The sequence below is a fragment of the Dipteris shenzhenensis genome, chromosome 14 (assembly GCF_047967505.1).
Source record: "Dipteris shenzhenensis isolate YYH24624 ecotype China chromosome 14, Dip_SZ_1.0, whole genome shotgun sequence".
Classification (NCBI taxonomy): domain Eukaryota; kingdom Viridiplantae; phylum Streptophyta; class Polypodiopsida; order Gleicheniales; family Dipteridaceae; genus Dipteris; species Dipteris shenzhenensis.
Window position 1 is genome coordinate 43,363,581 of NC_141609.1, and position 24,209 is coordinate 43,387,789.

At 44.7% G+C, this 24,209-nt stretch overlaps 1 protein-coding gene across 5 annotated transcripts in view; it reads right to left on the bottom strand.

Moving 5' to 3' along the window:
* The window catches only part of HESO1 (Nucleotidyltransferase family protein), a 74,670-nt gene extending 53,923 nt beyond the window's left edge, over window positions 1-20,747 (bottom strand). For 2 of the 5 annotated variants that reach the window (XM_087384929.1, XM_087384926.1), the window contains exons 1-3: window positions 20,472-20,740; window positions 1,061-1,233; window positions 733-969 (exon numbers count right to left, since the gene is read on the bottom strand). In XM_087384929.1, coding sequence (XP_087241055.1) covers window positions 733-969; window positions 1,061-1,094 — 271 coding nt within the window. In that variant the 5' untranslated portion in view covers window positions 1,095-1,233; window positions 20,472-20,740. Of the gene's footprint in view, window positions 1-732; window positions 970-1,060; window positions 1,234-20,464 lie in introns of all 5 variants that reach the window. The other 3 variants (XM_087384928.1, XM_087384927.1, XM_087384930.1) reach the window with 3 other exon arrangements.
* Between the last annotated feature and the right edge of the window lie 3,462 nt (window positions 20,748-24,209).

Consider the following 24,209-nt stretch of genomic DNA (forward strand, 5'->3'; position numbering starts at 1 on the left):
TTTGTGTGATATCCATTTGGCATTATATTACATAGAATAGTCCCATGAAAAGGGACAGCCAGTTACAAATCATCAGAAGATATCATTATATGACAAGAAGGCAGGATAATCTAAATCCAGCACATGTAAACAATCATAAAAAGATTGCCTAAAGCACTCACACATACAAACACGCACACACATATGCATATACATATATGAATCAAGGAATATGCCCGAACTCATCCTCTAAAACGCAACACATAGTGCAGTTTCAAGCTCATGACAGACATTCACAAGGTTTTCAACCATAAACTCCATCACGCATACCAGGGACCAGGTACTATGACATCCTCACACAGACGTCTATGGCATCCAATGGTGGTGTAGTTAATGGTATAAACATATGCTCTCAGACATGTGCATGCAAACATCCACACATACTTAAGCATTCACTATACAAAGGTCTTCGTATTGCATTTTTGTCAGCACTTCGGTGGTGAAGGGCAAAGTCTAGCACTAGAAGGATAATCAGACAGTTCTCTTCATTCAAGCTACAACTGCTTGTGAAGACTAAACAATTTCATTTTAGTCTCTCCCAAACAAGCAAGTCTAAGCATTTCTAAGTCAAATATATTTGCATTGAAAGGGCAAAGGAGGACAAAAAAGAGAAAACTTATAAGCTTCAATCTCACAGCAATTGTGCCCTCTCAGTAGTGCAACTTTAATGTACACAAGAGGAAAAGTATTTACCTATAAAACCTTCTAGCGAGTTGACTATCGTTGAGAGTCTACTAATGACATCCAATCTCAAAAGGTAATCGTATTCACTTGGCTGGAGTTCACATATAATATCATCAAGAAAATGCTGAAATTGCCCTGCTGTGTCTCCTTTCCAAGCTGCAAAAGAAGTGTCTTGCTGCTTTTGTAGCTCCAACTCATATGCTCGTGTAGCTATTTGGAAGGAGGGATCCTCTTCCCCACTAAGATCTGCAAGATAGAAAATCAAAAGCTTATCAGCTCGTATAAAACAAAAATTGAAAATTTATAGCTTCACAGTGTCAATGCAAAATTAACTCACCCAAGTCACCTAAAATACCAAATTCAAACTCCATATTTGTCAATTCATCTGTTCACTGTATAACCACATTCGCACATCTCCCATAACCTTTCTACCCATGGCAAAATGAAAAAGAATGTCAACAAATCTGAGACATCGGATATTGTGCAAACGTGTGAACAAACTCAGCAGTTCTGCAAAATAAAACCATACCAAAAAAGAAATGCGTTATTATTGATTTGTCAGCAATGAATCTATAGACATCTCAAAAAAGACTCACTATCAGCTGAATCGCTAAGCAAGATAGTCTATACTTGAAAAAACCACCTCAACACCTTAACCCAGCTCAGTAAGCATTCCCAAGACGTAATCATGCCTTGACTATATATATATTCCAAAGATATAATGACTACAACGTAGGACAGAGCAGAGTTTCTTCATTGCTTTACCTCTATTATAGCCCCTTGGGAGACGTAATGTAAATTACTAAATTGAGAAATGAAGGCACTCTTACTTGTGCAAAGAGAGAAAGAAAGAAAAGACAAAAAGTGATATCAACTGTCTACAAGAGGCCAGAATGGCAAATAATCCCTCCATATTTAGAAATATCAGAGATGTTCAAGTCAATGTGAGGCATTCATATGATATTCAACATAGTAGACTCAGGTTGCTATCCTTTATATCATAGATATCAATGTTTAAACCAAAAGAAGATTGAATAATACTAAGATCTAAGAAACAATAGCTTCCACCAGCTATACAATTAAGTTCGAAGAACTCTCAAGGATGAATTCCTCCACCGAAAGAATTTGGATGCTTGTACATAAAATCTTTAAAGTTTGTAACGTCTCGGACAATAAGTCAACTGCGTCTCCTAACCTGACTAAGTTTATGAAGAAAAATCACACAAGTCTCAAAAGAGATCAACCATTTAGATATACCTAGATGAATCCAGGAACATTCCCAAACTCATCCTCTAAAAACACAACATAGTGCAGTTTCAATCTCACGATAGTCACTCATAAGATTAAAAACCATAAACTCCGTCATTCATGCATAGCAGGGACTAGCTACTATGACATCCCCACTGACATCATCAGCACCCAACAGTGGGTGTAGACCATAGTATAAAAGTAAGCTCTCACACATATAAATCCACACACCCACACATACTTGAGCATCCATTTATACAAAGTCTTCGTACTTAGTTTCTGTCGGCACTCCGGAGGTGAAGGGCAAACTCAGCCATGACGAAGGCTAGCACTAAAGGAGAAGGCTAATCAAAAAGTAGTCCAAATCTCTTCATTCAAGCTACAACTGCTTGTGAAGTCTAAACGATTTCATTTTAGTCTCTCCCAAACGAGCATCTCAATCTAAATCTAGTTGATAGGGCAACGCACCATTTAGGATAGAAAGACTTATCGCAATACCAGCAGGCCGCAACTTGGACGAAAACTTCACAAGGTGAAATTTGCATGTCCGCTAATATGGCAGAAGCATATACCTAGATGAATCCAAGAACATTCCCAAACTCATCCTCTAAAAACACAACATAGTGCAGTTTCAATCTCACGATAGTCACTCATAAGATTGAAAACCATAAACTCCATCACGCATAGCAAGGACTAGCTACTATGACATCCCCACTAACGTCATCAATGCCTAACAGTGGGTGTAGACCATAGTATAAAAGTATGCTCTCAAGTTAAAAGGTAGAAGTTTGCTAAGAAAACAGCACAATTAGTGTCCATTAGAATACCAATGCTTTGTTGGAATAAACAGTCTCCTAGGTATGAACAACTTATATAGAAGAAAGTTTAACCAACAAATGACATCTTCAACGTCTACAACTTTTGTGCATCGTTTCTTTTTCAAAACTAGGTATTACCTTTTAGATTTCAGCCAACAAATATCAAAATGAAAGGCTGATTTTTGAACTCTTAAAACTTTGGTGTTACTACGAATTGTGTTCGACATGCATGCATTTGGACATACTAGCGTGATTCGCATTCATTCTAGGTGTTGCGAGGCAGGTTATTGTTTGTAGATTGCCGAATGAAAAGCGATTGATTTGATAGAAAGCACGTGTTACATTGGTTGCAAACATGAATGGACAAACCATCAAATGCAAGACAAATAAACAATAGTTGTTTGGAACAAATGGAAAGAGAAAAGGAAAATACTCAAGACAGTGGAATGATAGATATATATTTGTATTACGAAAGTCCTTTGTGTAATGGCAGTACAATCGGCTCGATTGCTGAGCCCACAGACCCACTACTTGCAATGGCAATAAGGATGACCCTAGCTACCTCTTGTTCAATACCTTACATACATTCCCTTCTGGCAAGGCGTGACAAGTATCACTGCTCGCATTTACATTTGTCTACACCTACCTGTCAGCGCCATGAAGTTCAACGTCGAAATGCTTCTAAGACAAATGGCCTTCGCTGCTCGGCTTGGCGTGTTCCAGCAATGGTCATATCGATTTGGTCCACACTATGTTGACTTGAGCGAATGGATCACCACTCACCCTCTCTTTGTTCTGCACTTGGCTGCTCACGGTTGGATGTCTCATTGTTGCACCATGTACCTAATTTTGGTGTTCTCATTCCATCGGGGCACTCGCGAACCAGATCGTATATCTATATTTGCCTCTACTTCCAAGATCCGGTGCATTTTATAATATTGATCTTTCGCAGTCTTCAAGTACACAATGATGTCACATTCGGTTTATACACATGGGATCTTCTCAATTGTGTCCAGCAACGTGATTCGATGGTCAGCCATCACTTTTCAAATCTTTTGTGCCTTCGCGATTTACACCAGATCGCCCTTCTCCACGCTTGCTCGGTATTCAGAGGAATGCCCAGGGAGATTGCTTCGTACTTTGATGCGTTGCGACCAAAGTCTATTGTTGGGTCCATAGGACGATAGGTATTGGTGGCTCTTTGGTAAAATCCTCAAGCTCGACCTTCGTGAGGTCGACCACCCTTTTTCACTCTTGCTCCCTCAATTCTTTGATCACCGGTTCGGTCATCTGAGTTTGACCCCCCCCTACCCTTGGCAATGCCTTGTGCTCATGAACATTTTCTCGGTGGGGGTGGTCTTGACCATTGAGGTTGGTAGGGTGGTCGGTGGTTACAGAGGATGCCCTACTGCACCTGATTTCGAGTCTTCATCTTTTTCCAGCTTTCTGTTGGAAAGGTCACCTCCCCATCTGTAAGCCCCCACATAAGGAGAGGAGCATGGGGGAGGGAGACCTAGGGCATCTGCCCAAAGAAAAGGTGAGGGAGGAGGCTGCCACATGGGCAGCACCTCATAGGGAAAGGACAGTCAAAAGGGGCTCCCACATGGGCAGCACATGAGCTGCCATGTGGGCAGCACAGCAGCCTGGCAGAGGCGCTTCAAGGCCTGTGTGTGCGGGCTGGAACAGGCCCCTAACAGAGGTGCACAGGAGGCAGGACAGAGGCTGCATGTGGCGCAGTAAAGGCGCACAATTGTGGGCAGAACAGGGTGCCAGAAAGGGGCGCAGCAGAGGCGGGACAGACCAGCAGAGGGAGTCGGCCAAGAGAGAGGCTGGTTGGGCTGCTTGGAGGCAGCCGACCAGGCCTTATATAGGGCAGACCAAGGGGGCTGGTACCCTGCCTTGAAGGGAGAGCTAAAGCCCTAGAAGTGTGGGCCTAAGGCCCCGGTTTGAGAGCCCTTAAAGGGCTCGACCAGCAGCAGACTGGTCAGCCAGAATGATGCTGACTGGTCGGTTTTTTGGAGCAGGCCATGGGCCTATAAAAGGGGGCCATTCAGCCCTCACAAATCATTCTCTGGAGCAGCCTTCACACAAGCAGCAGGAGCAGTCTTCTACCCATCTTGGAGCCTATACTTTGGAGGACCAAGATACCTAGAGAAGCTGCAGACGGAACTTGAAGGGTTGCCCACCTAGGCTGATCTATAGGCAGCAAGGTGGAGAGGATCATTCTCGACAAAAAGCCTACAGACGCTCGAGGTGGAGCACGTGGGTTCGAGTCTAGAGATAGCCAGCAGATAGGAGGAGTACCTTGTGGTAAGATCAGAGGACCACACCATTGGTGAGACTTTAGATCTATCTCTCTTTTGTATTGTGTCCATAGCTTTGGACAGAAATATATTATTTTGGTGGTTTCTCTATCTGGTTGGTTCATTGTCTATTGATGAGTCTGCACGTCTATTCTATGCACATAAGTTTAAGAAGTTTGTGATTCCACACCCCACCTGACACAACCCCGCCAGATTTTACCCTATCACTGACCTAGAATCTCGTCCTTGATCCAACTAGAATCATAGCGGAAGTGCCATGATCCTCCCGACCACCCCCGAGCACGTGGGCTACAACTCGACTCATCCATAAGCCCATATCTAACCTAGGCGTCCCATACCACCTGAGCCCGTCCAGAGGACCTTCGATACACCACCTATGATCTGCCATGTAGATGGCCAGAGTCTCGGCCTGGGTCCAAGCCCCATCCATCAGTTGAGGAGCACTCAACTGATCTTCACAATAGCAATAGCCCTCCCTCTATATAGAAGGAAACCCGCTATAGATAGCACAATGCTATGAATAGCTCCCTCCATATAAAGCGAGCATTATATATGAATCAATCTCCATATATAGCAATCTCAGCTAAAAATAGCCATCTAGCCCTATGCTATCCCATAACCCACGTTCACCTGCTATCCAACCCTAGGTACACCATGCACATGACATACTCCCCTTCCTCTAAGAACTCACTCCTGAGTTCACTAGAAAGCCCGAAAACTCTCCGTGAAGATGAGTCAATGCCAATAACTATACTCCAACTATCAGGTTGAGTGTGCTATACTTCCATGAGATTCAAACCAAAGAGAATCTAAGGCCAAAGCCACAATCTTTGATAACTAACCCAAGGAAAGTAAATCTCTCAATCTAAACAAGGTTACGTATCATCGAGTATTCTCCTCGAGAAATCAAGTAACACTTGAATCCACAGAGTTAATTCCGTTGACATATCCGTACACAAGCATGGTAAAATCTGTACCTGAAGGTAAATGATTCTAGCAACCTTATCTATTGAGTATACTTAAACTCAAAATCTTAGGTTGAGATCGAGGAATCATTATTCGAACAACCCCATCAATTGAACTCCTCAAGGCCAATTTTTGGGTTGCAATTTCTATCAACCCTAATTCTTGAATTACTTAGTATTCTGAAAATCCCTCAACGGAATACCCTTGTAATTCAAATTCTTGGGTTGAAATACATGACAGACTTTCCATCGCAGAACAATTAGGTGTCCGCTCATAACTCATGATGGAAGAATCTTCATGGAAGTATCAATGGGCAAAATCTTGACCAAAGATATGGTCCCCTTGATCTATCCTCGAAATGCCCCTACATGAGGATAATCAATAAAAATTCAGTTGGCTATATCCAATCAATGGTACTCTTCTAGACATGTATATAGTCAACCATCATAGGAATAACATCCTCTGTGATCCAAAGACTACGGAAATATACAATCCGAAATCTCTAAAAATAAGATCCACTACCGGATATCCTATATAAAATTGTGCACAATAAACCGCTCCGATCACAGAATCATCCAGTTCTTAGGATCTCTTATCTAGGAACATCAAGTTCCAAACAAGGCACTGACATACCATCATCAGAAGATATGTGGTAACCCTCCCTGAGATTGAGTCTAGACTATGGAGCTCCAGGGTTGAACCCAAAAAATACATGGCTTCTCTCAGGGTAAAGAATCTTAGTCAGCCCTCGTAAAAAATCTAATCAGGTTGCCCCCAATTCGATTCAGCCTACGTGTACTTCACCCTAGAGGTCCTTGGGTATTATTACACGCTGGATTATACCACCACATCAGAGAATCTTAAGTGTAACCATACCACCAAAGTATACTGCAAATAAAAAACTCGGTGGACAATATGAGTGAATCAGGTAGCCAATCCCTCTTCAACTCAAATGATCCCAGATTAAGTCAGGGTGGCAAATCCGTTCTCAATCATTTTCTTAATGTGGTTTCATCACCCCCTTGTGTTACAATACCCCAACCAATAGGTCAAAGAAGAAAACCAGTAGGTAGCATCCCTAACAACTCTTGAATCCTGACTATCCATGACCTCGGGCTAAAAGAGTGAGAATCAGAATGACCCTGCCTTTGGACATGATTCAAAGAAGGTATTCAACAAGACTCATCCTGGTCTAATCAATAAGAACCTTCATATGTCCAAACAGTAACTCGAAGAAACGCCATAACTCACAATTACATCGAGATGAAAACTTCAAATAGAAACCAAACAAGAATCTACACACCAAGATTCGAGAAAGGAAAATCCAATTGTCTTAGTTGAGTCCAGTTTAAGATGTAACAAAATCTCAAGCATCCTCAATGTACCATGTATCTAAAAAACTGCAAGATATATGGAACAGAAGTACACGTTATATAATTTGAAAAAATCAATCAAATTATAAATGCCACTTAGTTACAAATCAAATCCAAATCAACCAAAACCTAGTCAATTTAATAGCAAGACAATTTATAATTCATACAAAATTGGGGAGCTTCTTGAACCAAACGTGGTTCAAAAGATCCAGTCGAGCCAAAAAAATAATTGGGTGTCGGTCAAAACTGAGGATGCCAACCTCTTCATCGCTTCTCAATAGCACGGAAGCGGTATAAAGACTCTAAAACAAGCTGTCTACATTTAGAACAACATGAGCCTTCTTCAATATTTGTCTAGTACTAAGGGGTTTTATAGTAGTGAAGAGCTGCCCAAAGTTCATCCATCAAGGAATCCATCTCTCGTAGCAGGTCATGAGGTCTACGAGGAATAACCTCCGATGTAGCCTCATCCTCCATCTCAATAAAACAGTAATCCAATGTAGGTGTCTGATTACTTTGATGTCCTTCCATGGCTGGAAAATATCTCGCACGGGAGAGGGACTAGAAGAAAAACAGCTGCGTCCAAACGTGTGCTCTTCACACTAACAAAAGAGAATCGGGTGTTGCGTGGAATCAAGGAAGAAGGCGGGTAGAGGACAGCAAGAAAGATGGCGGAATTTGATAGGCTGATCTCGGACAGAAAGAGAGTGGGAAATTCGCCTTCATGCGCTGAAGTGCTGAAGTGAGAAAGAGAGAGAAATCCCGGGTATACAAATAGCCAAGAAGGGCCATCAAAAGGTAGGCAAATTTAGGGTGGGTGCTTGATTTAGAGCAAGTGCTTTCCTTGCTAGAGAAAAACAAAAAAGCAACCTGCTTTTTTTTAAAACCAAAAAACAGTGTCGCTTTTAATAGATCTGGTCCCGCTTTTCTCCAGCCAGCCAAAAATAGCCAAAACGCGCTAAAATCAGGCCATACGGTCCTTCCCAAAGCCAAGCGCCTGCCCCCAATCATATCGCCCCTGTCTCTGATGCCTGAATCTCCTAGACAAGCTGCTTTCTAGGCTTATGAACGCTCTCTCTTTCCTCCTACTTCTCAACTGCAACAAATCTAGGTCTCTAGGGTAGGAATCTCATCCTTGAGACCCTAGAGCGAATTCTTTCCCTAACCAGCCCACTCTCTCGCGTCCCCACACAGCCAATCACATCAACAACCCAAGCGTGGGTAGTTATAGGTCAGAAACGATCCATCCTCATATATCTTGCTGAAAGCATCAAGTCTTCTCATCGCCTACCCTTCTCGGGGAATCACGATTTCCAAACACGTAGCAACCGAGAGAGCACACAGCCTATGGACTTCTATTTCTTCCACAACTCTCCCAATCATGAGCCCACATCATTAGTCAACGATTCAGCCCATACATGAGCGGAAATTCAGATTTGCAAGAGCAATCTCAAAAAGCGTACCTCGAAGACATCTTTTCTGCATACCTCGCGTTGAATTCAATTGTGATAGGCCGGCTGTGATACCAGATGACACGACCCCGCCAGATCTTACCCTATCACTGACCTAGAATCTTGTCCTCAATCCAACCAGCGCAGGTGCCTCAATTTTCCCGACCACCCCCGAGCACGTGGGCTACAGCTCGACTCATATCCATAGACCCGTATCTAACCCAGGCGTCCCATACCACCTGAGCCCGTCCAGAGGACCTTCGATACACCACCTATGATCCGCCATGTAGATGGCCAGAGTCCCAGCCTGGGTCCTTGAAAGGAGAAAACTTGCTTCCTTCTTTAGCATAGAAAACAAGAAAAGACGATTACAAACGAGTTTCTCTTCATGGCTATTCATCGATAAATTTCTAGCCAAGCACTTTTGTCGTCGCAAAAACCCTAATTTTGAAGCGAGAAGACCGCATTTTGGAGCATCCATTGCGAAGGGAGCTGCATTTCAAGCAGTTTTGCACCTTCTCCAACCTGGTTTTTAGTCATTCGAGCTCCCACGTGTGGTTGTACCCTGCTGTATGGATTCCGTACAACTGTACGGACAGTTTCTGCAGCATTTAATGCATTTCGGAGGCAGCACCGAAATTCCTGTGTGCATTTAATTCCATTCTGCAGCTGTATGGAAGGATTGCGTCACCATTTAATACTGAACGGCCTGTTTTCTGCACCTTCCTCTCACACGTGTGGTCCGTACATCCTCTACGGACCTGTACGGTAGCATTAATTACATGTACGGTGCTGTACGGACCTGCAGTTCACACATTTGATGCTTTTCGGTCTGCCTCAGGGTGCGTGCCAGCAAATTTGAAGCTTTTCCAGCACTTTGGAGCTGTTTCGTGAAGCGTGCAAGTGTTTACTTTCTGCCTCGAGCTGCGTGCCAGCTGTTGGAGCCTTTTGGAGCTTGTTGAAGTGATTTGGAGTCCACTCCTTGAGCCCACTCTTCCTCTTTTGGCATCCCTTTGCCTTGGGCTGCGAGTTCCCCTCCATTGGATCTCTTTCTCTACATTTCTAAGTGCTCTCCTCCTCGTGTTGTAACAGTGGTTACAAAACCCTTGAAGCTCCGTAGGAGCATCCCAAGCGTCAGCAATCACACTTCTGACCAACCGCAGCAAGTTGATCTCGCACTTTTGTGGTCAAGTACGGTATCCCCATCATCCATGCTCGTGTTCAAGAGCTCATGATTGAAAGCGACAATACGTGATGTGTTACCTGTCTTATACAGATCCCTTAGAGTGACCCACACCTCTACAAACGTCTCTACCCTCTGGATGTGGGGAATAGCCAATCAGACATCCTCCCAATGATCATTGCAAGGGCCTAGGCATCTTTGTCCTCCCCCGCTTCGAGCTAATCTACATCCACAGGAATAGTGATCTTCCCCATCTTATCCTTGATGTCCACTGGTTTCGGATCCACTGTCGTCGTTATTTTATTTGAGCCACTAGATGGCTCCAGATCTTCCATATCTAGATGGGATAATTTGTCCCATCCAACTTCCTGAACTCCCCATGTCACCAAGCTATAAATACTCTGAGTAAAATATTGACCATGGCCAAAGAGTTTCTCCTTCATTTTGCTATGGTCAAAGAGTTTTTCTATTTGGTCAAAGCATTGCCTCCAGTCAATGAGGCTCAGCTAGGGTCAAGGAGTCTTGATTTCAGCCAAGGAGGGTTGATTTCAGTCAACCGGAGCATTTGCACTGACTACGGTTAGAAAGATTTGACAGGTTAAACGCTTTGACATTGGTCAAGGTTCTGAACCAAAATCACAGCAAGTTGACCCCGTTCAACCAGAGTATTTCTATTGTGTGTGCACCGGTTTGCTTGGTGGGGATGTCCACAGAGACTAAGACTAGTCTAAGAATTTATTTTGCATGCAAGAGCTAAAAATTAATGGGTGTCATGGTTATGTGCTCCAATAAATTGTTGCGGGTACTGGGGAGTGGTAAATTCTCCTATTTTTAAGGGGCTCAGGCCGCCTATAAGGAGCAGATTCACCTTGGATTGTGTGACCACAAGCTTGGCAAGCCCACAGCTGCCAACTCGTGGCACCTCTAGAATGTAATAGAATTTAGGAAAAGGGACAGCAAGGGGAGTTGTTAAATTTAGGGACCCTGCTGCTCCGACGAATTGTAATTCCTGATCCACATTTTTGTATGTTCTTCAGGCTGCAAGCTTTGTTCGCAGACATTTTCAGCAATTACTTTACCTCCGGGGGGGGCCAGCCCGTTTGGTTTTGGGCCCTTGTGTGTGAGCATTGTGTAATAATTTGGAAGGCAAATGAGTTCCTTGTCAGCATTCTGGAGGTCGAGTGCAACATAGAAAATAGCTGTCCACATGCAAATCAGCCCACTCATCAGCATAAAGCTGATTCTGGACAGCCTTCTTATAAGGCACAGGGTGATACAAATAAGCAGAATGTTAGAAAATACCCCACAGAGGGTACATGCAGCGGAAGACTTATAGTAATGCCCAGGAGCTCACACAGTGTGCGGTGTGGGTGTGGAATCACAAACTTCTTTACTTATGTGCATTCAATAGATGTGCAGACTCATCAATAGACAATGAACCAACCAGATAGAGAAACCACCAAAATATATATTTCCGTCCACAACTATGGACACAGTACAAAAGAGACAGATCCAGAGTCCCACCAATGATGTGGTCCTCTGATCTTACCACAAGGCCCTTCTCCTATCTGCTGGCTATCTCTAGACTCGAGCCCGCGTGCTCCACCTCGAGCTTCTGTAGACTTTCCGTCCAGATCCCTTCCACCTTGCTGTCTTTGCACCAGCCTAGGTGGGCAGCACTCCGAGCTAGGTCTGCAGCTCTACAGCTCTCTTGTCTCCTTCTAGATAGAGACCCACAAGTGGCTGATCTGCTGCTCCCTCTGCTCCCTGAACTGCTGCTCCAAGTGATGATGATCTCAGCACCTTGCTGCCCTAGAAGACAGCCAAGGTCCAGCCCTTCCTGGCTAAGTCTACAGCCCTTCAAGCACCCTCTCACCTCCTGGATATAGGCCCAGAGGGTGGCTTCCTGCTGCTCCTTTCTGCCTCCTGGAACTGCTGGTTGCTGGATGAGAAATGAGGCCTGAAGCCTCTCCTTTTATAGGCCCTGAGGCCTGGCAAAAATACCGACCAGTCTGCCCTGACTAGGCCGACTGGACAGACCAGGTTGGCTGGCCCAACCGACCTGGTTGGCTCAGCCCAACCAGCCCTATATAAGGGCCCTTTGCTGGCCCTTTGTTCCATGCAGGGTCCAGCTCCTTTGCTGCTGTCCTGCCACCTGCCAGCCCTGCTTGCAAGCCATAGACCTGCCCATAGACCCCCACTATACTGCGCCTTGCTGCAGCCCTTTGCCGGCGCCTTGTCCTGGCCGTACCTCTTCTGTACACTGCCCTGCAGCAGCCCGTACAGATCCGTACAGCTTTGTACCCTGCTCCGTACACATGCTGATGTCAGCATGCCTTTCATAGGGTCTTGCTGCAGTCCACTGAGTGCCTCATGCCAGACCTGATCCAAGACACTGTGTCCCCGCCATCTTCCTGCACATGAGCTGCTCCTGATGCAACCTTTCATCCTTGGGATACCCCACCAACCATGAATGCTCCAGATCCACACATCCAGGTAATCTCTCTTTGGGCACATCCTGCCCTAGGTCTCCCTCCCCCACGCTCTCCTCATTTGGGGGCTTACAAATGGGGAGGTGACCTTTCCAACACCCCCTCACTGACACATCTCGGCCCAATGCCAACACGTCAATGAAGATGCTCCAGTAACTCCCTGGTCGCAGTCCTCTAGAACTTTTCCGTGTCAAAATCTTTTCCTAGCTTTTCATCCAGTGGCTCCTGCTCCACCAACTCCGGTTCCGCTTCCGCACACCATCCTGGTACACAGGTCCATCTTTGGTAGTACCTCCTGGCACCACCTCCTTTAGTCACGTTCCCGCCTTCGAACTCGAGCAATCCAGCCGTCACGATCTTCCAGTCGTCCCCCTCATAATGAGTGAACAACCTGGAGTCTTCCAGGCACCATGCTCTGAGGGTCTGTTTCAACCCGTCCTTTTGGCAAGGTCTGCAACAAAAGTACATCTCCAGATCACCTCGACTACGGACTTTAAACACACCTGACTAAACCTGAGTCACCCTCCTTCTCGCAAAGGCACAATCCTCCAGTCGTGGAAGTCAATTCCCTAGAGCTTCTGAATCAGGGTCGTCCTTCAGCAAGGTCCCTGCCTTCAGGCTCCCACACCTATGAGCCTCCTACTTGGGCTCTAATACCATGTTAGAAAATACCCAACAGAGGGTACACGCAGCGGAAGACTTATAGTAATTCCCAAGAGCTCACACAGTGTGCGGTGTGGGTGTGGAATCACAAACTTCTTTACTTATGTGCATTCAATAGATGTGCAGACTCATCAATAGACAATGAACCAACCAGATAGAGAAACCACAAAAATATATATTTCCATCCACAACTATGGACACAGTACAAAAGAGACAGATCCAGAGTCCCACCAATGATGTGGTCCTCTGATCTTACCACAAGGCCCTTCTCCTATCTGCTGGCTATCTCTAGACTCGAACCCGCGTGCTCCACCTCGAGCTTTTGTAGACTTTCCGTCCAGATCCCTTCCACCTTGCTGTCTTTGCACCAGCCTAGGTGGGCAGCACTCCGAGCTAGGTCTGCAGCTCTACAGCTCTCGTCTCCTTCTAGATAGAGACCCACAAGTGGCTGATCTGCTGCTCCCTCTGCTCCCTGAACTGCTGCTCCAAGTGATGATGATCTCAGCACCTTGCTGCCCTAGAAGACAGCCAAGGTCCAGCCCTTCTTGGCTAAGTCTGCAGCCCTTCAAGCACCCTCTCACCTCTTGGATATAGGCCCAGAGGGTGGCTTCCTGCTGCTCCTTTCTGCCTCCTGGAACTGCTGGTTGCTGGATGAGAAATGAGGCCTGAAGCCTCTCCTTTTATAGGCCCTGAGGCCTGGCAAAAATACCAACCAGTCTGCCCTGACTGGGCCGACTGGACAGACCAGGTTGGCTGGCCCAACCGACCTGGTTGGCTCAGCCCAACCAGCCCTATATAAGGGCCCTTTGCTGGCCCTTTGTTCCATGCAGGGTCCAGCTCCTTTGCTGCTGTCCTGCCACCTGCCAGCCCTGCTTGCAAGCCATAGACCTGCCCATACCCACTATACTGCGCCTTGCTGCAGCCCTTTGCTGGTGCCTTGTCCTGGCCGTACCTCTTTCGTACACTGCCCTGCAGCAGCCCGTACAGATCCGTACAGCTTTGTACCCTGCTCCGTACACATGCTGATGTCAGCGCACCTTTCATAGGGTCCTGCTGCAGTCCACTGAGTGCCTCATGCCAGGCCTGATCCAAGACACTGTGTCCCCGCCATCTTCCTGCACATGAGCTGCTCCTGATGCAACCTTTCATCCTTGGGATACCCCACCAACCATGAATGCTCCAGATCTGTCCCAAATCCACACATCCAAGTAATCTGTCTTTGGGCACATCCTGCCCTAGGTCTCCCTCCCCCACGCTCTCCTCATTTGGGGGCTTACAGATGGGGAGGTGACCTTTCCAACACAGAAAAAGAAGGGCATCTGTCATTATTGCAAGAAGCCAAGTCATTATATTGGAGAGTGCAAGAAGCGCATAGCCAAAGAGAAGAAAGGGGATTCCGGTATGGCTGTGTCAGATGCATCAGTTCCACATTCTCATGATGGAGGAGATGTTGCAGCCAACTTGGTTGAAGAGCACTATGCCTTTTTGTCTTGCACTTCAGATTTTTCAGTGGGTAGTTCAGATACTACAGCCACTAATGATGATGCTCCATATGCTTTCTTGACTTGCAGTTACGATCCTTCAAAGGTTGAATGCTCTTTTAGCGTTGATGAGACACTACATACTTGGTATTTTGACAGTGGTGCTTCAAAGCACATAACTTCCAAGAAAAGTCTGTTTGTAACTCTGCATTCTTCACCCACCAAGAAGAAAGTAACTTGTGCAAATAATTCTTCTTATTCAGTGTGTGAAGTGGGAGACATTAATCTCACATCCACTGATGGCACAGATTTCAAAATTTCAGATGTACTCTTTGTGCCAGGCATTAAGAAGAATTTGCTTTCAGTGTCCTCCCTCAATAGAGGAGGATTTCAGGTTGTGTTTGATGATGACAAGTGTGCAGTCAGAGACAAAGAAAATGACTATGCTTTGAGGTTGTCTGGCACTTTGTATCGGGGTCTTAAAAAAGATCCCATCTTGCATTATCGGTTAGCACTCCCACTGCTGCGATGCAGAATGCGGAGTTATGGCATGCCAGGTATGGGCACGTGAGCTATGGCAGCTTAATGACACTTCAGAGGCATGATATGGTTGATGCATTACCTCCTTTGGAGTCGCCTCCTCCTCATGCATGTGAAGGTTGCATTCTTGGCAAAATGCATAGGCTTCCCTTCAAAAAGGATGGTGTAGTAAAAGCTAGAAGGAAATTACAGCTTATTCACAGTGATGTTTGCGGTCCCATGAGGACACCTGCTTTTGGGGGTTATCTCTATTTTGTTACATTCATAGATGACTTTACCAACTACACTTGGGTCTATGGTCTCAAGGCAAAATCAGAAGTGTTAATGGATTTCAAACACTTTGTGGCTATGGTTGAGAATGAGACAGGACTCAAGGTGCAGACACTTCGCACAGATCGAGGGGGGAGTATATGTCTCATGAATTTGAGACATTTCTGAAAGAAAAAGGCATTATGCATCAGCTTACAGTGAGGCTTACACCTCAACAGAATGGCAAAGCTGAACGGAAGAATCGCACCGCCATGGAAATGGATAGATGCATGCTTACAAGTAAGAAGTTGCCTAACAGGTTTTGGCTGGAAGGCCTTATGTGTGCCAACTATATTTTAAATCGGGCTCCTACAAAGGCTTTGAAGACAATCACTCCCTATGAGGCATGGCATGGGAGAAAGCCTTCAGTGGACCATTTCAGAGTTTTTGGTTGTGTTGCATATGCCCGCGTGCCTCTGGAGTTCAGACACAAGTTGTCAGATAAGGCACTCAAATGCATTTTTGTGGGATATAGTTCACAAAGCAAAGACTATCGTCTCTACAATCCTGCTACGCGCAAGATTTTTGTTAGTAGAGATGTTATATTCTCTAAAAATTCTGCACATACACATGCTGAATTTCAGATTCCAGCCTCTTCAGATGATGTGTTTGAGGGGATGCTTCCTATAGCATTTGGTTCCCCCGCTGAAACTCAGAATTTACAGCAACCTCCGCCAGCTCCACAAGTACAGATTCAGCCCCCAGCTGAATTGGTACAACCTCAGGGTGTGGATGAAGTTGTCAGGCAAGAAATCCAAGAGATACACGCAGCCAAAACAGGCCCGGCATTGGTTGCTTCAGACTCTCAAGGAGAGTAGGCTTGAAGCTCCATTGCCTGGCATAACTCGTAGTGCAGTAAGGCACATGGAGAGAGCTCATTCAGTTGAATCAGCTTATGCAGGTACTCTTCTTGATGAGGAGGAGCCTAAGATATTTGAAGAAGCAAAAAATGATGTGCATTGGATGAATGCCATGCACAATGAGTTGCAGTCCATTCATAAAAATCAGACTTGGGATGTTGTGGATTTGCCACCAGGTAAGAATGATATAGGTACACGGTGGGTTATGGGTCCATTGATGGGTACAAGGCAAGGCTGGTTGCAAAAGGATATGCTCAGAAAAAGGGCATAGATTATGAGAAGACTTTTGCTCCTACATCTAGGATGACCACCATCAAGTCAGTTATAGCAATGGCTGCAAATTTTGAATGGAATGTTCATCAATTGGACATTAAAACAGCTTTCCTTAATGGATACTTGTTAGAAGAGGTTTATGTCAAACAACCTCCAAGTTTTGAAATTCCAGGAAATTCACATCAAGTATGCAAGCTGAATAAAGCTTTGTATGGGCTGAAACAAGCCCCACGTGCATGATATGCCAAAATTGATACCTTTCTAACCAGCAAGGGGCTGCACAATAGTCCAACTGAGAGCACCCTCTACATCAAGAAGGATGGGGGGGATATTTTGGTCATCATTCTTTATGTAGAGGACATGTTGCTCACCGGATCAAATGAGGAAGTAATTGCAGATTTCAAAGCCCAATTGAAAGCTACATTTGATATGTTAGACTTGGGCTTGTTACATTTCTTTTTGGGGATCCAGTTTATTCAAGAGAAACGTGGCATTGTTATGTCTCAGTCCAAGTATGTTTAAAAACTCTTGGACAGATTCAACATGCATGATTGCAAGCCTATGTCCACTCCCATGGAGCCGGGGCTGAAGCTTACAATGCATGATGCGGGTGAATCAATTGATGTCACACTCTATAGTCAGGCTGTTGGATGCCTCACTTATCTCTGCAATACATGACCTGATATTTAGTTTTCAGTTTCTCAGGTGAGCAGGTATATGCACAGCCCAAAGATTATGCATTGGCAAGCTGTAAGACGCATCTTCCGTTACTTGCAAGGTACAAAGCCTTTTGGCTTGATGTTTCCCAGGGGGGGTGACTTGCAGATGCATGCTTACAGTGACTCAGATTGGGGCTAGAGACTATGATACTAGGCAGTCCACCAGTGGGAATTGTTTCTTTCTACGACATGCTTGCATTTCTTGGTTGAGCAAGAAACAGTCTACAGTGGCTACCTCCTCATGTGAAGCTGAGTACAGGGCAGCTTTCATAGCAACAGTTGAATGTGTTTGGCTGCGTCGTTTGTTTGCTGATCTTCATCTTTCATTGGAGGGTCCTTCTCCGATTCTCACTGATAGTCAGAGTGCTATAGCAGTGGCAAAGAATCCTGTGTTTCATGCTTGCACGGAGCACATTGAGGTTCACTATCACTATGTCAGAGAGAAGTTATGTGTCAACACATCACAATGTTGCAGAAATCTTCATCAAAGCACTTCCATGTGAAAAGTTTGAGGCATTTCGCATTGCCCTGAACTTATCTCCTTTTGGTGATTGATCATTTCCTTGTACATGACATTGGCACTGCAGGGGGGTGTTAGAATTATTATTATATTCTAGCACTGACCAATGTAATGTAATAAGTAGGTTAGGGACACTTTTCCCTCCTTTAGAGGTTTTTTTCCCTAACCACAGTTAGTTCACTAAATACGGTTAGTGAAGGATAAGGTTTTGTCACTTAGACAAAGCCTATCCCACTTCTTGTATTAGTCACTTCATCTATTGCAAGCACAACATTCAACTCTCTAGCTCTCTCTCTCTTTTTCTAACAATACCATGTTAGAAATCACTAGGTAGGCTCACTCAACCTCACATGTGCGGATTTGGATCAGCTCTATCCTTCACACTCGATGAAGACCTCACGCAAAGAATAGAGAATAGACAACACTTATGAGAGAGAGAGAGAGAGAGAGAGAGAGAACTCACATATATATTCTTCCACCAAACAGTGGGCAAAACAAGCTCAGAAGTAAGCACCAAACAACCAGCAAGGGCTGGGTAAAAACTGAGAACTGTCTATAGATAGATCTCGCTTAACTCTTGCTCCACGCTGCCTCTTGTAGACTTCAGTGGCTGATGCAATGAGTGGGCGGGTAGTAGGTTTATATAGGGGCTGGCTTCCACCTGAAGTAAACTGACCAGCAGGTTGGTTTTTTTCCAACTGGGCCGACCAGCTGGTTGGCTGGCTGACCATGGGCCGACTCCCTTGGGTAGGCCCTATAAATATGGCCTCCCATGGGGCTGGTTTTTACCTGCTGCTGCGCATCTGGCAGCCCAAACAGCCCGCCCCCCCAACACCCTCCCCCTTACAGTCATATGCCCCCTTGTCTTCCTCACATGGGGGCTCACAGGTGGGGACATTGACTTCCAACAAGAGCGTTGCTTGTGAAGGTCCTTGTCAGAGGCATGCTGCCTGACAGTGAGCCCTACCCGTCACAAACTTCATGAGATCCGGCCAGAGTTGTGAGGCCCTTGGGAACCCAGTACTAAGTGGATTTTTCCTAGGATGACGGCTACTCGTTTGGTTAAGAGCTCAGAGCTGAGATTTGTCCTCAAGGCTTGGAGTGCAATGCAAAGGACACTTTATCAAAGGCATCCCACGTTGTTTGAAGAGGAGGCAACAGCCCCTCCTTTTAAATGCATTATCGGATCGGCGACTGGACACACCATTGGGCAGAGACCCAACCTCTCCTAGGGAGGTCTTGCTCAGTCAGTGACCAGCACAGTGGGAGAGTGGGTTTCTTTCACAGAGTTGCCCTCACTTGCTCAGAGACAGAGAGTTCAAGATCATAGAGGAGATTGAGAGTGCAGTCTTTGAGGGCTAAAGAGCAGTTCAGGAGCCACATGTTGCACAGGCTCTTCATGGCTTGGGTATGCTACAAGACATGAGATCTTGCTTTTGGTGGGTGGTACCTCAGGTCAGTCTCATTCTGCAGGACGACCGGCGGGATGCATGGTGGCCTGGGGAATGGTTACAGGATCCCCAGGAACCAAAAACTCCAATGGATGCTCCCTTCTTCGAGGCTGCAGAATCAAGACTCTCACCTCCATAAAGCGGCTAGCCAGGGGTTATCCTTGTGTCTTTATATTGTGCCCTTCATTGGGGATTGTGTCCGTGTCACTAAAATAGAATAGAATGTTCTTTTCTCTGAAAAAAACTTTTTTTTTTAATGTCAAGTAAATGTATGGTTGTAATTCCATTATCATAAAGCTGGCGCGGCAAATTGTTGCACATGCAACGGCAGGACCTCTACTTGTTGATGCCTTAGAAGACCACAGGTCAATTTGCTTGCTGTTTTGGCTTGTTCCTGAAAAAAAAAATCTGATATTTATTGAAGCCTTGCAGCAATTGAGAACAGACGTCGAGAAGAGGCTCTTAAATGAATGTGCCGCAAACTCATGATGTCAAGACTACTCAAAACCCAGAAAAGTTCCAATTTAAGCATGCCTAAGGAGAAGAGTGCAAATGGCGCTCAGGGAAGCAATATCATAGCAATATACTGCAGAGGCTCTGAAACAAGTGTTTGCAGTTGCTCTGACTGCCAGTGTTCGCACCAGGAATGATGTCCCTGTGCTGACTAGCCATCTGCCACAAGCAATTTGCTTAAGAGGCCACTCATCCATGCACCCAAATCTTCAAGGTTTCAGCTTCAATTAAACTTCGCGTTACCCTGCATCGTTCCCGTCGCGCTCCAATTTTTTATCCACAGTACGTTGGGCTTTTCTAGTGAAAAGGGTTTGTAAGCGTAAGGTTTCTACGGAAGGTTCGTACTGTAACAGAGCGAAGACGAGGAGATAAAATAGCGAGCTGGGCTTTCTCTAGTGCTGTAACCTGTCGTAGCTCAAGACCTTTTTGCATAGAAGAGAGTGCTCCGTAATAACGGAATTTCCTGCGCTACGCAAGAACTCGAATTCGGGTGAACGTTTATCTCGATGTGACCCCAAGAGGCGTCGCAAGTCATAGTGAGCAAACATGGGACTTACGAGGTACCTCGAATTGTCTGTGCGACGCCGCAAAACGCCTCGCTCTGGTTTGCAGAAAAGCGACTGATCGACGCGTCGTTTCAATTCACCAGCGATTCGATGGATGAGCAAAGGCAAAAATGAGGTGCATCGGCAGAACCAAACTGAGCGTGATGGAGGTGAATTCGTTGTTTACGTAGATTTCCAAGCAACCGTTGGATTTAGCTTCTACACAGAAAAAGAAGACTGCCTTTCGTAGCTAAGAGAGATTCTACAGCATATTGCTAAGATCTTTGGTGTTTTATTGTGGCCCAAGCTTTTTACTATAAGATTCTTCAATATGCTGATGCATGTGGCTGGCGCCTGCCTGGGCGGCAGCCCATTATCAAATCCCAGGTAAGGCGGCTGCCCCTCGATAGAGATGGGTGAGTGTGGGTAGCTACCCTACCGGGGCAGTAGCCCATTATCAAATCCCACTGTGCCTAGCGTAGGTAGGCCCAAGGCGGCTGACCCTCGATAGGGATGGGTGAGTGTGGGTAGTTATGTCTCTCTTTCCTAGCCTGTGGTTGCGTGTGTATGGGTGTCATAGCCCAGTGGTTGAGTAGTGCACGTGTGTGGGTGTGTATGAGTTCGGCTAGGCCCACTCCCAGGGACCATGGTAAAAAATATATATTTAGAAATTTTAACTAGATTTGCGGTAGGCAACCTTTCCACATAACTACTAACTCAAAATTGAAGTTGAATCCTACTATTTTATCAAAATTTTAAGGAAAAAGCAAAATGAGTAAAATAGTGGACATGACATGCGACACAGGGGGCTTGATCCTCCCTGCAAATGTCAGGGGTGGTGATTTATTATTGATTTTGTGATGTCCATATTGAAGTCCAATAAATACATAAATAAGGCGATACAATAATCAATCCTTATTGCAGTTTATACAATATTGTCTAATGGACTACAACCATATGAACAAAGGTATAGTCATCCTCCAATCTCGCATCCATCTTGGATTTCCTTGCTCCCTCATATCGATAACATGCATTAAACGAGAGGAAAGTTGTAAGAATTCAGATTAAAACAAAATGGACGAGTAATTGAAAATATTTATATTATAATATATAATATATAATTACTGTAATCACACAATGTGGACGGGGAGGCGGTGCACTTTCGTCCCCAAAGAGTTATTATCCAGGGGAACAGGCCCTTCCCTAGGTGCCTAGATAACACCAAGAATATAAACGCCAAGAATATTAGCGCCGAGGATAAGTCTCACGAATGGATAAGAAACTAGCATAGTACCTGAATGTCAATAGTTGTAATCGTAGTCGAACGCTAAGAGACAATATCCCGAAAACTTGCCAATGTGAGCCTAAGAGGATTTGCGTGTGTCATTGAGCAAGATGATTCCAACATTCTCATATCGTTCAGTAGACTCTGGACAACACAAAAAGACAACTATCATTAGAGGAAGTCCGAAATAGAGCACATAACATTCTCACTATCCACTTAACTAGCGTTACGTGCCTCTCCAACGTTGGGAAAATGAGAGTTTGAACATTGTAGTAAGTTGAGCTTTTAGGCTTGTAAGAGTAGAGCATAAGGCCATCGCGAGGCTCTCCAAAGCTTCACATGCCAAGGTTATGCCACGCTGGGCTTCATCTCTTCAAGGCCCTTGCTATGCTTATGTGCTAACACCTGCTGAAACACAAATCCATCTTGGCTGCTTGCAGGTGCTTAACACCAAATCCTAGAGGCTGGCCGGCTTCCAACAACCTCACCACTGCAGTGTATTCACTGTATAGTTGATGTGACGCACAATAGCTCCGCTATGCACCAAACAATGGTGAACAACTAACTATAGGGCTCGCTGGCTCTACAGCCAGCTATGACAGGTACACTGTCATTATTAACAGTACAATCTTTGATGTCGGGCCACTAGAAATCATATTGCAACCACATAATCTATCACATCGATGGTCACCGAGGCCACCACCTAGGGGAGCGATCATGTGGTGAGCTCACTATTTCAACACTCCCCCTCAAGCTCAAACCAAATTCCATCACACCCAACATGCTCTGAAACTTTCGATGATTCTTTGTAGCCAATGACTTTGTGAATATGTCAGCCACCTACTGATCTATCCTGGAATATAGCAAATCAATCTATCCATCAAGGACCTTCTCCATCACATAATGATAATGCACTTCTATGTGCTTTGTCATGTCATGATACACCGGGTTGTTAGCCAATTGAATGCTACTCATATTGTCACAATACAATGTGATTGCTTTGGCAACGCCTTCTCCCAAGTCATGTAGTAGCTTTGTCAACCAAGCTACCTCAAATGTAGCCATTGTTGCACCTTTGTACTTAGCCTCAGTACTAATGCAATAGTTGGTTGCTTCCACTACCAAAACTGAATGTATAGCCATTGGTCAATCTTCTCTCATGAGAGCTAGCTACCCAATTTGGATTGGTGTATCCAAACACATCTATGGTTGTACCGTATGCATAAAACAACTCATAATTTAGAGTAGCCTTTTCATACAATTAGGAGTACCATAGCATCCTCCATTATGTATCCAAATGTGGCTTCCTTGGGTGCTACATAAACTGACTCAAGACTCATATATCATGACACATATTTGGCCTAGTCAAGGCAGCATACAACAAAGTTCCAACTAATTTTTTTGGATTCCACAATTCCTCTCCAAATCAGGCCGTAACCTCAAACTCGCTTCATTGTGTGACAATCGACTTCCACAGTAGCATCCATATCGCATGAGGAGTACAAAATTCCCAAGAAGTAACTTAGCTCAACAATGTCCTTCATAAAAAATTCCACATAGAGCATGTTCTTTGCATGTGCTATCTCAGCCGCATCACTTCCTATAATTATAAAGTCATCCACATAGATTACTATCACCACCATTCATGCACTTGTCTTTCATACATATAATGAAAGATCAACCTTGTTAATCACAATGTAAACTGCCTTCTTATGCCATGGTCCTTCAAGTAGCGTTCAATCTCATGTGAGAAGTATTCACCCCCATCATCTGGTTTCAAGCATTTTTTACCTTCCTTTCACATTCATTTTCAACCAGGGCTTTAAAAGCTTTGAAATGACTAAAAACTTATGAGTTTTTCTTCATAAATCATACCCAAATCATCAATAAAGGTCACATAAATCATACACAAATCTTCCTTGATCAATCCTGAGTAACAGTCACATAAAACCTATTCCCACTCAATGATTGTGTATCTGTGAGATCGAATACATCTGAATGTCTTGTGGCTTTGGACTTATATGTCTTTTCTGTGATAAGTTTTTCTTGGCTTGCTTCCCAAACTGACATGCTTCACACCTTATCCATGTCTTCAACTCTAAACTTGGGCAAACCATCAACTATTCCTCTAGACTGCATTGACTTCTAAGTTTTTGTAATTTTGCTGGTATCCACTACCAATTCTTATGGCACCATCACGTCTCTGTGATCTCCTCTTGCCTCTACTAGAGTCTAAGTAGAAGGCACTAGCATATTCTTCCTCATTGTTGTCTTCTCCACCTTTAACTAGTTCTTTAGTAATCATGAGCGATGTTACTTCTTTAAAATCGGGGAGATTTCTCGACTTAAACTAAAGCTACATACGACTTCGACTTCTCATCTTCATCTAATCCATTCAAGGCTATAGACACTAATCATCATCTTGTTCTATTCCAATAGATCCCAAGGCACCAATAATCTATTTTATTTCCA